The 15,327-nt window shown below is 40.8% G+C and overlaps 1 protein-coding gene across 1 annotated transcript; it reads right to left on the minus strand.

Moving 5' to 3' along the window:
- Positions 1 to 1,876: 1,876 nt before the first annotated feature.
- LOC104435499 (probable S-adenosylmethionine-dependent methyltransferase At5g38780) lies at positions 1,877 to 9,197 on the minus strand. Its single transcript, XM_039307153.1, has 3 exons — positions 9,105 to 9,197; positions 2,847 to 3,587; positions 1,877 to 2,236 (listed from the first exon to the last, which is right to left on the minus strand). The coding sequence occupies exons 1-3, from the start codon at positions 9,195 to 9,197 to the stop codon at positions 1,877 to 1,879; spliced, it is 1,194 nt and encodes a 397-aa protein (XP_039163087.1).
- Between the last annotated feature and the right edge of the window lie 6,130 nt (positions 9,198 to 15,327).

Genomic DNA, 15,327 nt, shown 5'->3' on the forward strand with positions numbered 1-15,327 from the left:
GGATTTCCTACCATTGTTCTAATTTTCTATCAACTAGAAAATTGCAAGTATGTTAAAATATATACATCATATCATTGAACCAAACTCTACACAGCATATATAACACCATTTGCACATAAGCTAGCTACTGTATTTCCCTAATCACAAGAAAATACAAGTTACAAATGAATAAACTGCATTAAACCCCAAAAAATACGCGTACATAGGGTTTTCTACGCATTTTCATACATTTATAAAATTCAAAAGTATAAAATAATTACACCACTGTGTAGAGAACATTCATACGAACCAAAACGCCGCTGACCACGCTCCAATCGGAGCCCGCACGCGCCCCCACACGCTGCCTAAGTGCATGGCATGTGTGGTGTACGCGCCAGCAAGCCAAATGGCTCCTGGCCGGTTTGACCGGTCCAACCGGTTGACCGGTTCGACCGTTGACCGGTCAACGGTCGGGTCGGGTCACGAGTCGAGTCAGGTCGGGTCGCCGGCCGATGACCAACCGACCAACTGTCGCCGGCGCTGACGTCATCCGGCGACCAACCGTTGGATGACGTTACGATGACGTCACCACGCGCCGGCTGGCACGCGTCACGCACATGCCGATTCGCCGACTAGCGTGTGTGGTGCACGCGCTGGCTTTACCAGCGCTTCAGGCGCGTCCGGCGTCGCCCGACGGCACTCGACCCATAGCCGAACTCGTCTTGATGAGCTCTTTCACCCTGTATATTCAAAAATTAATTTTGACCAAAAAATTATTTCAACAAATGGCCAAAACCTCACGGATGCACGTGACCCCGAACCCGTTCTTCGCTTCGGTTCGAATTCAAGTTTTCATATTGCAATTCCGACCAATAAACATCAAAAACAATGTAGAATACAATCTCTTGATCTCAATATCAAATGGTAAATGAGAAAACTCGATGAAAACAAGGCAGAAATCACGACCGGGCTTTGATACCAATATTTTTTTTTTTTTTTGGTGACCCAAGAAACCCCGAAAGCCGACAACCGACGGGAAGAACCTGGGGCTGATGCAAGCTGGCCACCACACTCACGCCAGCGGTTAAGTCACCCTACGACACACTGGGGATTCGAACCCCTCCCCTTCACGAGGGGGAGAGGGCCCAAAGCCAGCAACGCCACCCAGGTGGGTGGTGTTTTGATACCAATGTTGGAATTCAAGTCGGCAGAAAAACGACTTACCTGATTCCGATGCACAAACAGCAAATAGCCCCGGAACAAATGTTGAATTTCGATAAATCACAAACAACACTACCTCACGTTAGTCTGGATGCAATCATAATGAAAACACCCGATTTCCACAGCGTAAATGCCAATTGTTCTTGCAAAACTGAAATGGAATGCTTTCTTCTGTCTTGATGGAAATTGAGAGAAATTTGGTGTGTACATTTTGCCAACCAACCCAACGGTTGTGTTCGGGAGACTTTTATACATCTCCCTTCATACCCCTCCATTAGTGTCTTTCCATTGTAACGCATCAAGACGAAACGATGCGTTCCAATCGCACCCCATCATGGACGTACCAGCTAAAGTACTACAAGTACCATTTCAGCAATAAGAATGCAATGAGCATATAACATATATAAAAATCCAGAGTCTTCTTTAAGATAGAGCAAGCCAATGCGAATCTACGGAGGTTTAACAAGAAATCATGACAGTATAGTCACTAGTTATGTCCACTCCAATACGGTAAGGAAGCACACGGCACGGAGGATTAAGCACGAATTTGTTTAAGTATACTCATTGAGTTGAACTCAGATTTCTGCTCCTAGTCAATTCCCTCTTCCAAAAGAATATATGGCCAAAGCATTTTCAGCCCCCATGAAACAACGTAGAGTAGATATCAGTGGAATCACTACAAATTCTCTTCATACATTTTACGCTTAAGGACTACAAAGAATGTGATGGTTTCGTGGCTTTCTGGGTTCAGGAAAAAGGGAGATTCCGCCACTTTCAGCGAGTACTTGTGGAATAAATCATCGACGATCAGTTCATCACCAAAATGACGGCGCAATAACCCCTCGAATGCCGCTCTTAAGTAGAGAGAGCGCGATTCAAGAGTGGAAAAAGTGACGTGCATTTTCGGGTGGTCCAGGGTCTGAATCCTCTCGATGTAGAAGAACCCGTTTCGATCGATCGCTCCTTTCAGCTCCTCTTCTGATAGGAAATAGATTGGCACGTTGAAGCTCTCTACTTTGGCTTTGCTTATAATCCCCTGCATTCCGCTCATTCATTTTCAAATTATCAAAGCGATAAACCATGCTTAATTCTTGGAGCCAAATAGTGAATTATGCATTTGCTTTTTTTTGGTCGAATATGCATTTGCTTTTTCTTTTTTTCCATGTGTAGTGTCAGTATCTCACCATGTATCAAACTGATATTTAATCATGTTTTAAATAGATTTCACCCGCACAGATCAAACAAATATTAACACAATGTAATATTTACTTTTTCATCCTGGCATAGATAGCACAAACAACTACTGACATGTTGCGCTCTATGGTTTTCACTTGGAGATATTATTTTCACGAAACTTCAGTAGATTCTTTCTAGTATAGATTTGTAGCTTAGTATTGCAACTTTTAGAATTTTTTAAGAAAGAAGCTACGAGTAGGCTCAGAAGTTTTGCTACAAAATGATCTACCAAAGCAAGTGATTACTCATTTTATGATATCTCATCTGAAATAACTCTAGTGAATGTATTGGGTTGGAATAATTAGGACATCAAACAAGCTACTGCTAATCCTCACGAAACCAGTATTAGTAAAGCGAAGTTTACTACAATTAGCATAGCCAAATGCTTGCCCAGGCATGTACTTACGTACCTTATTGGCCATGTCCACCAGGCACGAACCCAGCAGCTCAATCTCCGACCCTATAGTTGTCTGAGAATCATGAACCAAATCCGGCTCACCAGGAACAACAATGAATACCAATCCTCCGCCAACCATCTCCTCTGCTCTTGCGCTGAGAAATGCATCCATGTCTCTCCCGAACTGAGCAGAGTAAGCGCCAATGACCTCCGCGGCTGAGCTCACGTAGTGAATTCTCTCTCCATTCCAAGCACGGGAAGACTCGTCCAATATCTCTTGCGGAGGTTGGGACAGAAAGTGGATTGTGAAGGACGAGTATGCAAAGTGTAGGGACGTGCTCGGTAGGAGACGGCTGTGGAATGACCCCGGGGCCGCCAGGGCAAAGTACTGCTGTCTCTCGGGTGGGAGATTGGCGAATAGCGTGTTGAAGTCATTGGTGGGGAGGTCGTTGAAGATGGCTTGGAACTCGAGGGCACCAAATTGAGGTTGTTTGATGGGTTTGATGAGGTCCAACAGGCATTTTATTATGGTTTCAATGGCTTGAATGGAATTGAGACCTGTGGAGCAACCAAAGTCTGCTATTCTGATGATGGGGTTTGAAGAGGATAAAGAGAGGTCATTGAGATCAAGGGTGGTGAGTAGAGCTTCCTTGATGATATCCATGGCGGCAACAGCGACTCCTTTCTGTACAATAGGGCAATACACGGTGATTACTTCCACGATATTCATCTTTATACGTGCAATTAAACCCTTCTATAACACATATAAGACGTTCAGTAGATAGGTTGTCCCATGTCCGGCCACTCTAACAAGGTACACGATGCAAGAGACATACACTCACTGTCTCATACATGCGCTACCTTTTGAAATGATTAACAAGTAGAGGTCCAACCCCAAAATAATTGTCAATGCTTGACTCCACCTTTTAAGGTTTGTCTTTTTTGAGGAATCAAGAAGCCTTTGCAATTGACTTTATGACAGTGATACTGTTTGATGTAGCAAAAAAGGTTGAGTAGGGTGTCAAGAATCTGTTTATGATTCTATCTCTCATGAGTTGTGGGTGATGAAGTCTCGTTAGTCAAGATGAGTCAGAGATAAAATCAATCAAATATAGGGCTATCCGATTTGGAAGATTTAGAATCTTATCTTTAGAAATTGGAAGATTTAGAATCTTATGTTTAGAAGTTTGAAAGTTTTCAATTTAATGCATTTCTTTTCTTGCAAGTAAATCTTCTAAAATGTACTATTGGGTGTGTGTGTATATACATACATATACCCACCTACATTTAAAGGAAACATAGAACAAATTCTATTTCGATATGATATCAGAGTTGAAGGTTTTAAATTTGAATCTTCTAGATCCCATTTGCCTCCCAGTTTAAATTTTCACGCTTAGTACTAGGCAAAAGACTAGACTAAGCATGACCACACATTCATCTAATAACTTAAGTTTTTAGAACGGGTATCTATCATCCCACCAAAATCTTATATGATATTAAAGCCATCTAAAACTAACGCTCCTTTTCAACCTTAACTTTCATGGTCTTTGCTTCATTTGGGATACTCGGCATCATAAACAGATCCCTCATTGTTTATCTATCGAAGAGGCACTTATGTCATTTATTTTTCCATTTATGTTGATGACATTCTGATTATAGGTAATGCATCTTCTACAATCAATGCAATTTCACAAAAATTATCTGCAGAGTAGTCAATTAAGGATCTGGGTTTGCTCCACTTCTTCCTTATGATAGAGGCTGTCTCTCACTCTAACGAGTTACTTCTTTCTCAAAGACGTTATATTGATAATCTTCTTCACAAGGCTAGGATGCCTGAGTGCAAGCCTATCCAAACTTTTATGGCCACGACTACAAAACTATCTAAGAAGGGGGTGCTCTAACATCTAATCCTACTTTATTATCGATCTATAGTTAGTGCCTTGCAATATGTGACATTGACAGAACCGAATCTCTCCTTTGCTGTTAATAAAACTTGTCAATTCATGCATGCACCAACTAAAGACCATTAACAAATGGTGAAATGCATCTTCACAATCATATAAGGTCATTTGGTTTGCTTCTTTCTCAATCTAATGGTACTCGCTTGCAAGCCTTTTTCAATCCAGATTGGACCAATAGCTCTAATGACAAGAAGTCAACTAGAGCATATGCTATTTTTCTTGGTCCTAACTTGATCTCTTGGAGTTCTAGAAAACAACGAATGTAACGCACTCTTCTATAGAGTTTGAGTATAAAGCTCTTGCCGATGTTGCAACTGAACTCATTTGGCTCAAGTCAATCTTTCAAGAGTTTGAGTTCCCTCTTCAAGGTCCCCTCCATAATCCTTTGGTGCGATAATATTGGTGCCACTTATCTATATGCAAATCTTGTTTTCCATGCTCGTAACAAATATATTGAAATTGACTTTCACTTTGTTCGTGATCGTGTCACCCAAGGACAGTTCAGTGTGCAATTTATTTCCACAGCTAACCAACTCGTTGATGCCCTCACTAAATCTCTTCCTAAAGTATGTTTTGCATTTTTACGAGACAAGTTGAAGATTCGTTATCTCGACTCTTCAACTTGAGGGGGTGTCTCGACCAAATATAGTGCTATCAGATTTAGAAGATTTAGAATCTTATCTTTAGAAGTTGGAAAGTTTTCAATTTTATGTATTGGAAAGTTTTCAATTTTATGTATCTTTTCTTGCAAATAATTCTTCTAGAATGCACTCTTGGGTATATAAATACCCACCTACCTTTAATGGAAACACACAACAATTTTTGTTTCAATGGCTAATGACAAGTAGGCATAGATACTCACTCATGTCAATTGGTGAGCTACTATGTAGTATTTGCATATCACGATATTAATACGTTTATCTGAATGCATTTGAGTGTTTAACTGAATATCAGCTCATGTCATCTAGTTTTATTCATGTCACACATAATTATTGTCATAACATGTGAATTACACTATCTTGAAATGTAAATGTGAATGCTCGTTGTTTTGAGTATGATAATATCCTTATTATTGTAGTGGGCAAGTTTTTTTGGGGAAATTTGACATGATTGGTTAGTGCTTATAATAAGTGATTGATATTTTCTCTTGCCAAATAAGTGATTGATATTTTCAGAATTGTAGTGATTCCCCGAACGATATGTTATTTATTTTACTTGTCGGCCGTTATTATGTTGTTGTGTTCTTGGGGTTGAGTAGTGATTAGTAGGGCTGAGCAACATGGACCATCCATAACCGCCCAAACCAAACTGAATCAGCCGATTCTAGGCGGTTCTTGAAGATATTGGTCCAATTCCCGGTTCCAAATGATTTTTGGTCCGGTTCCAAAGGAGACTAGATCAATTGTTTTTTATTTTTTAAATTTTGCACTCAATTTCCTTCCCTTCCCTGTGCGCCTCTCATGTCTCCCCCTCTCCTCTCTCACCTCACGAGTTACGCCTCTTTCATAAAAACCCTAAATCGCCTAAATGGCTTGAGCTCTGCCTCTCATGCCTCTCAGCTCGGCGGAAGACGACTTGTAAGAGTTCTTGCACAAGAGACACAACCAAAAGCAGATTTCAAATCTCTCTCTCTCTCTCTCTCTGATCACCAAAATCCAGGGTTCTCACTTCTTATTCTAGAGTTTGATTTTACCTGGCTCTAGATTCGGCATCTCGTTGAATCTCGTCGCTGCAAGGTTAAAACCCCAAACACCACCCCCCCCAACCCAAAAAAAAGACATCGAAGCAGATGGATGAGTTCGGCGACACTGCATTGCACTCGCGCTTCTCCTAAGATGGTGAGAAAACAAAAATATGGCCGAGTCCTATTCGATTTGCTTTGGGTCAGAGCTGTAGAAGCATCATCATATGTGTGATCATATGTGGCTGCACGAAAATGAAGTCTACATTATTGTGAATCATCAATTCCCAGTTCGAGGGTAGGACTGAACTGGACCAGGAACTAATTATCCCTACAAACAGCCACTTGTCCTCCATAGCCATTGAGATCTCGATGAATTCGACAGCCATAAACCAAGCCCCCATATCTGGAGGTTCAGTGGCTCGCCATGAAGCCTAGATTTGGGTACATATCATTGTCGAAAGCTCACACAACTGTGGCGAGGTCATCATGGGCGTCAGTAATCTCATAACAAGATTGAGCTGTGGACGATGAATAGGAGCTCTCTAAAGGAGTAGATGAACAATAGCGTGGAGAAGGAAAGAAAAGAAAAACGAAAGACAAGAAAAGGAAAACAAAAAAGATAAATTAGAAAAAACAAAAAAAAAAAAAGATAAATTAGAAAAATATGCAAACAACGTTGTTACGAGTAGAGTTATACTTATCAAATTGGTTATGCCATGTAGTTTGGCTAGGGATGAATGAACCGTTACATCATCTCAAATGACTAGAAGAACTACATTGAAATGTCGCGTAAAGATTTAACACTACATTAGTAAAATTGAAAAAATTTAAGATTTAATTGGCATCCTTGGGGCTTTGCTAACATAATAGTCTTTGGATTATTATAAAAATAACAGCTTGCTATGAGTCACAGATTTTTAAAAGAATAGATCCCATAACTATTGATAATTATTAGTTATTTAGTTTTTTTGTATAAAACAAATTGTTAATCTTACAGTAGATAAAAGACTGTCACCCAATCTTTTTCTGCATCTCTGCAATGGTTTAGGACCAAATTGGTAATTTGCCCTTCTAAAAAAAGTTGGTTAATATTTAAAAAAAATTAACAAGTAAGGCAAATATAAGTGGGTAAGTCAATAAAAAAAAAGTTCGTGGGATGCAAAAAGAAAGTAAATAAATTCCAGTAATAAGCAACTCAAACTAAAGTTAGGCCATGTTTGGTTCGGCATTTGAAATGGGCTTTGGGACTCTAAAATCCCTTGACCAAATGCAAACACATTTGGTTCGTGTTTTTGTTTAACTTTGGGAAAATACAATTGCATCTCCGAGGGACTCTAAAGACCTTTAGTCCAAACCAAGTCTTTGGGTATTTTGGGAAGTTGCATTTCGAAATGCAAATAGTCTCGGTTACTGTTCATCTTCTCCAACGACCTCTACATAGAAAAGCTGATCGGAGGCCAACAACCACCGGCCAAGAGGTGGCACACACCGGCGATCACCACCTGAGGGTCGCTTGACCCCAACGACCATCACCGGACCTTAGGCAACCCCAGATCACGCTACCCAGGCAACTTATGGCCTAGATCGCATGACCCCAAGCGACAATTGCCTAAGGTCACACAACCCAAAGCGACAGCTGAACCCAAGCGAGCGACGCCTAGGGTCGCGCGACGGCTGAACGGCCCAAGCGTCGCCCTCTTGGATTCGGCCATCGCCTGGGTGCCCGACCCCAGCGATGACCGCCTGAGGGTGCGCATCACCTGGGTCAAGCGACCCCAAGCGGCCACCTGAGGTCGCGCGACCTAAGGTGGGCGACCTTAGGCAATAGCAAATGGGGGCCAGATCTGGCAACTAAACGGCCATATCCAACGGTCTGGCAACCAGACTTCATAAAAAAAAATACAATTTTTTTTTTGTTTTTTTAATTTAACAAAAGTCCCTTACAAATGCAATTTTTATTAAACAGTATTTTGTCCAAAGTCATTTCACAATGCACTATAAAACTACAATTTACCAAACGCTATTTGCATTTTCACAAACCCCTTTAGCCCAAAGATATTTGTATTTTCCCAATGACATTTGCCCAAAACCGAACTAAATGGGCCCTTAGTAACTCAATTAGTGGGTAACTTAGTAGGAGAGTATTTTTTAAGTCACTCGAACAAAGATTGTGGAATTGTCCAACTTCAACTGTCTCTTCACCAATGAAAAGAGAGCAAAAGTTGAAAAGATGTGGAAGAAAGGGAGAAAGAGGACAATCTGATTATAAAATTAACATGGAATTATTAGATCAAGGGAAGCTTGTGGTAGATAAGCCAACGTACTCGCTATTAGCCATCCAAGCTAGTAATGTCACATTAACATCTTTCAACGGGGGAAAATGATCATCTACTACTTGAAAGATATATCATCAAAGAAGTAATATGTGGGGTGCATAAAGAAGCGCTCTGTCATTGAAGCCAGTTACACACGAGCTTTCTGCTCTAGTTCTTCAACAGATGCGATATATGAGCATGAGTTCGTATTCTTTTCACAGGAGAAGGAGAAACGTTCAGCATGCTAAAACAATAGACGAACTTCGATTCACCAAGTGACCGCTACAAAATTATCTTGTAAACGGAAGTACCTGATAGGAAGAGTTCTGGGCGTAGCTGTAAGGTCCGTTTCCTTCATTCACGGCCACTAATTCAGCGATGCTAATCTTCCTCTCCTCCTCCATCCTCTGTATCTCCCTTTCTTCCTCTCTCCAGGCTCAGGTCTAGTCGTGCAATTCGGCAAAAGAATCAACAAGTTGCCGACCATGAAACTTAGATTATTGTGTGACTCTTTTTTAAAATTTATCGTTTTTCATATTAATTTTGACCAAGAAGAAGGTCACCGAGAAACATTAAACAACTTCGATAATACTAACAGAAGAGGACGAGAAGCACGGGAGGCACATGTGCACACGCATGCTCCTCGGTACTGCCTGCCCTTGAAGTTGATGCCAGTTTAGGAGCCAGTGGAATCCTTTTTGCAAACCGTCCATTGAAAAAACAAAATCTCGTACGTCGTAACCTCACCAACTCTTATTGCCTTTGTCCATTCAGAATAATTCCCGATAAAATCAACCTCATTTTCTATTGAGATAATGACAGCGAAAGCTCCAAAACTGATGTCGATAGGTCACTTTAAAGCTAAACATAGTTGGGGCCACACTTCTCTCGATTTTGGAAGGGAAGAGTCAGCCTAAGGCTTATGCTCGATCAAATTGAGCATCTTTTTCATGGAATAAACCAGCTAATTTGGAATTTATATGTACACGGTGATAGCTACAATTAGAAAACACTGGGTATAGCTATGGTAGCCACTTCAGCAATACGCTAATCCATCTAGTGTACGTTGTGAGCCCGCTCGGTCTAAAAATTGGAATCTCCCTTTGTCTCTCTCCTCTCGCACATTTGTTTCTCTTCTTCACTCACCCTCCCTCCCACCCTCCCTCTCTGCCCTTTTATGTCCTTTCTTTCCCTTTGGCTCGTGGCCGGTCACCAGCCACAGATGAGGACTAGCGAGGGTGTTGTGCCCCTACCTATAGCCAACACGAGGGTCACTTTCGTCAAATTTGATGAGGGCTCAACCCTTGCAGCCAGGGTGAGAGTCGCCCTCGCCAAATCTGGGGAGGGTTTGGGAGGCAACTGTTGGAGAAATCTTCTTGAAGTGTTTTGAAGTCGACAAAACGTTTTATCAGTCTAGTCTAAAGGCTTGCGAGACTCGTTATTTAAAGTCCGAAGACCTCCGGACAGCTGAGACTCAAGACTCAAAGTCTATCCTCATTGGAGTCTCTAATCCGTTGAAGAAAGGTTATCCGATCCTGGATGTTTCGTTAAGGATTTAACCTTATCAACTGGAGAAGATCTCGTGGGCTGGAGAAGACATATCGGAGTCCTTTGATTGATCGAAGATTGACTCGATAATTGAAGATCCGGTGATTGTCTAAATATTATTGGAATGTTCTACTTATGGAAACCGAGATCCTGATTGTATGGGCGAATAGGATTGATGGGCTATCAACACGTTCATTTAATAGCTTGAACAATCTTTCTAATTGATTCCGTCCAACGGGTAGATTGGAGGAATTCCTTTGGTAAGTGCCAACGGGTATGATGGCATAAAGAAGTATATAAGGAAGACGGTCTTAGTTGTTCAAGGTGTGCGCGATAGAAGAATTCCAAAGTCTGAAGCTCCTTTTTGTTTAGACAAATTCCTTTAAGCGAATACTTGTATACAAAAGAGAGTCTATATTTGTGAGAAATCTTGAGGAGGTGTGGTAGAACATCTACACCGTAGAATCAAGGCAAAGCTGTGCTGTAACTTCTCTTTTTGTTCATAGTGGAATCCAGCCAATAGGCTGTCGGTGAAGAGTGGACGTAGGCTTGATATAAGCCGAACCACTATAAACCGCGTGTTCAATTTTCTCTTATCTCAGTCTTACTTTGATTATCGTTTGTCTAAAATCCATCAACTGTCTAGTATTGTGCGATTGTTGAAGGAAAATCTTTTATATACCTATTCACCCCCCTCTAGGTACTCATACTAGCAATATCAGCAACAACATTAGCAAGTGTGTCGCGGCCTTCACCGGCCACAAGCAAGGGTCACTTTCGTTGGATTTAGGCTACGTTTGGTTTAGTATTTACAATGGGCTTTGAGTCCAATGCAAATGTTGAAAGCCCAAAAAGCTACTTTGAGGAAATGCAAAAACTGTTTGGTAAATTTTTCTTTGAAAAGCAACTTTGAGATAAATGATATTTGGTAGAAAACACATTTACAAAGCTCCTTTGGTGATTAATCTAAATATTTTAATTTTTATTTGTTTAAAATTAAAAAAATAATGTTTGCGACTTTTTTAATTATATTTGACAACAATGTTAAAGATGTTGTGTAAATAATTTTATTAAAATTAAAATTTCTTTTTTTGCTAAAAAAACATCAAATGGAAAAAATTTACGTGCTCTCTTTCTCAATTACAAAAAGAATACTTTCATTACAATAAAAACATGATAACATATGCTTTGAGGAAAGAAGCGCATTATCCTTAAAAATTACAAATATCCTTAATTATTTCCTAAATTCATAACTATTTGATCATGTAAACGTGTCATATCAGATGTTACATCATCGTTTGAAGTATTACTCTCCTCACTTACATCATCAGAATCCGTTGTATATAAATTAGGATCTAAATCCACTCTAGCAAAATGTGCATCATTCAGGGCATTTCTTCGTATATAATTGTGCAAAGTCATTGTTGCTATCATAATTTTCACTTGCTTTGTATATGGATAACTTTGCATACTCTTTAAAATCTTCCACTTATTCTTCAATACGCCAAAAGCTCGCTCAATTTCTGATCTTAGTGAGGAGTGAGCACGGTTGAATACTTCTTTATAACCCGTCGGTTGAGGACCTCATTGAAACTCAAGTAATGATATCTAACTTCTTTATATAGGCCCAAATAACCCGTGAGATTTGAATATCCAATATCAATCAAATAATATTTACCTACACAAAAAGTTGTAAATTTAATCAACATATAACACATACATATATTAATGCATAAAACCCATTAATTAACAAACCTTTAGAAGGATGGGGAAATTGTAAATCATGTCTTATAATAGTTTCATAAAATATACGAGTATCATGAGCTATTCCTCCCAACTGGCCCAAACATAAGTAAATTCCATGTTAAAATTACACACAGACCATCATATTTTGTGTTAATGTTCATTTTCAACCAATAAAACGAAAGCTGCTCACTCGTAGGGACCACCGCTGGAATATGAGTACCATCTGGAGACCCAAAATCCCTCGATAGGCATTACAATCAGATCTTACTTCCCACTCCAATTCTTCCATCAGAGAGAGAGCAGCGAATTGGGATTAGTAACAGTGCATCGACAATCCAAAGGTACCCAGACTCTCAAAATTAGGAAATTGCGCACCAACCTTGATAGTCATCCACGGTTAGGCTTTGCGCAATCAAGCCTGCGATCCAAGTCGAAAAGAAGTTAAAAAATAAACAACCCAAAATGGAAAAAATCGTCAGCGCAAGCCAACGCACGCAACGAAGCATCAAATTGGAACTAGAGACTAAGCGCAAATCAGCAATTCCAGCAACTGTGAACATCACGACAGATGATAAAAGCCGAAAAAAGGCAAATTTGAAGCACGGCATCTCCAGTCCCGAGCCATCGGAGCCCGCGCAAAAACCGCACTCAACGATAGGGGAGGGGAGGGATACCACGAGAAACAAAGGAGAAACCGTACGGACCGTGAGAAATGCTGGACCCACTCGGCGATTTGTAATACCCGCAAGAGCTCCTCCGCTTGCCGCAGTCCAAGACCACCGACTCCCCCCTTCCTCACCGGGAACACTAGGCTTTAGGAGCGAGGGGAGAGAGGAGAGATGAACCTACAAAGGACAAGCAAAGGAAAAGCGCAGTCGAGCGAAGAGCGTAGTCGAGTGAGAAGCGGTCATCACGAGGGAGAGAGCGATGGAAGGGTGGGAAGAGAAACGAGATCTAGGGTTTTTCTGGTTTTTAAAATGGGCAAAAGTGGTTTTTCAATAAACTTTTGAGGGCAAAATAGACAACTTACTATTTTCATTAAATGAGGCCTTCAGCATTCTCAAGGGTCGACTTTCACTTGAAAGCCGCTTGAAGAATGGTTGCCAAACACCTCAATTTGGGGTGAAAAGGTTTTGGGGCTTGAAAGAGGCTTTCTAAATGCCCATCCAAACACACCCTAAGCCAGGGCGAGGATCGTCTTCACAGGGTCTAGCAATGGTTTGGGAGGCAACGACATCGAAGTCACAAGGGATCTCAAGGATGCAAGGGGTGAGGGAAGACTTGAGGTCAAAGATGATAGGGGGCTTAAGCTTGCTCTTAAAATTGGGGGCGGCAAAAACCTGTGATGAGCATCAGTGTCGCTCGTGAGTCGATCGTCCATGGGTAGATGGGAAAGATGGATACCCGAGGATCAATAGCATGCTCGAACAACACCAACAACAACCATGGATGGGTGTCGGCATGCTCATGAGCATATCGTCCATGGTTGGCTACTGCAATCCATGGCACAAGCATCATCCATGGCCTTAGAAGGCAAAATGAAAAAGAAGAAAACACTGAAAGAAGAGAGAGACATGATGGAGAGAGGAGCTTGCAAGTTTTTCTTAAAAGTGGGTCCACAAGCAACACTTGTTGCTCACGGAATAGACTAGTGCATTATTGAGGTGGCTACCACAATTTCACCTAATATTTTCTTCCCATGAATGGCTAACATGCGTCAGTCTCATCATGACTAGGCCTACCTTTTCTCTTCCTCAACGGCTTGCCCCCATTTTTGCCACATCCGCACCCCCACCATGACCAACCACCACTCTCCTCCATTAATGTCCGTCAAATAGCTCATGGATTCAACACAAGTTTGGCCTATGCAACTAGATTGGTTCTACTCAAAATTAAGACTAGACCATCCTAAAAACTGGTCCGATTCTCAGTCCTAATTTTGGAAGCAATGAAAACTGATCTGGTTCTCGAGAACCAGATTGACTGAACCAAATTTGAAACCAGTTTCATAAAGTCTTAAAGCCTAATTTTTCTCCTAACATATTTTTCTCTGCTCTCTTCAATTTACTTAGACAATTCTTCGCTTGATCATGACTCACCTTCTGCCCGCTCGCCCTTGTTCAACTTTTATTTTGAACCGTTTTTTTACTCATGTTATTTTGCTATAAAAAAAAATGGAACCAAATGAAGGAACAAAAGAAAAGTAGGCTCCTAAGCACACTTTAGAATCGAACAAAAAAACAAAAGATAGGTTTCGGGATTGGTTTCGGGGCAAATAGGATAGTTTCCAAGTTGCAAAATCTGAAAACTAGTTCTGATAGGATAAGTATGGATTCTAGATTTGGAACTTATCTATCCTGAAATCGATCACCATTAGCCATATTGTCACAATAAGGAACTCTAGTTAGAAAATATAGATACCTCAAAGACAGGTGAACTCTCTCTTCTTCAAGATCCACCCATCGCGATCGGGATCTTTGTAGATTCGGCGATGATGGTTTGATTTTGATTTTGATTTTGAGGTCACTCTTCCAGTTTTCGGTACAGGCGACGAGCAAATTGTGGCGAGAGTAGGAGTTGGGCGCGCTGGGTTGAGCTCAGTCGCAACAGACGAGCTCAATGCCAGCGCAAGCTCGACTTCAACGGGAGACATGCCCGGTGGGGGATTCGGTGTGTGGGTGAGAGAGCGATCTGGTATGCTTATATATATAAAATCTAAGTGCCCCATGTCAAATATCGTTGCAAACCACAGAAAATGGGCATGGATAGATAGTAGATGATCCGTGGCCCTCACCCCATTTTTTCCTTCCCTCCGCTTGATGCCATAATACAAACGTTTCCAATAATTTTGATTGCTTTATGACAAAGAAGATCACTTTAGATAAATAATTCTGGGCCTATAAAATATCGTATAAATCACATGGACCAAATTAAAAGGCAAGTTAATTGAATCAAGTAGGAGCATCGTGAAAATCTTTAGACACTCCTCAAGTTAATTATTTTGGTAATCTTAAAGTGTAATAGACCCTCCATTTTGACTACATTGTCTGGTCTCAATCTTGTCTATCTTTGTTGTGATACTAAATTGGTGGTCGTGGTTGCTCTTATAGCACCAAAAAATGTAAACACTCCAGAACTACAAGTAACTAAAAGATGCAGAGCTGGCGGTTTTAAAATATGATATCTTAACGGAGCAGGTTAAACAAGTAGGCATTTCAATAATGAAAAGGCAATGAGCAT

Source organism: Eucalyptus grandis, chromosome 2 (assembly GCF_016545825.1).
Source record: "Eucalyptus grandis isolate ANBG69807.140 chromosome 2, ASM1654582v1, whole genome shotgun sequence".
Classification (NCBI taxonomy): Eukaryota; Viridiplantae; Streptophyta; class Magnoliopsida; order Myrtales; family Myrtaceae; genus Eucalyptus; species Eucalyptus grandis.

Excerpts from the sequence above, each read along its gene's own strand:
- LOC104435499 (XM_039307153.1), bottom strand. The coding sequence starts at position 9,197 with ATGGAGGAGGAGAGGAAGATTAGCATCGCTGAATTAGTGGCCGTGAAT. Across the intron at positions 3,588-9,104 it reads CCCAGAACTCTTCCTATCAG|AAGGGTTTAATTGCACGTAT; the intron begins GTACTTCCGTTT and ends TATGTGTTATAG. Across the intron at positions 2,237-2,846 it reads TGGTGGACATGGCCAATAAG|GGGATTATAAGCAAAGCCAA; the intron begins GTACGTAAGTAC and ends AGCGGAATGCAG.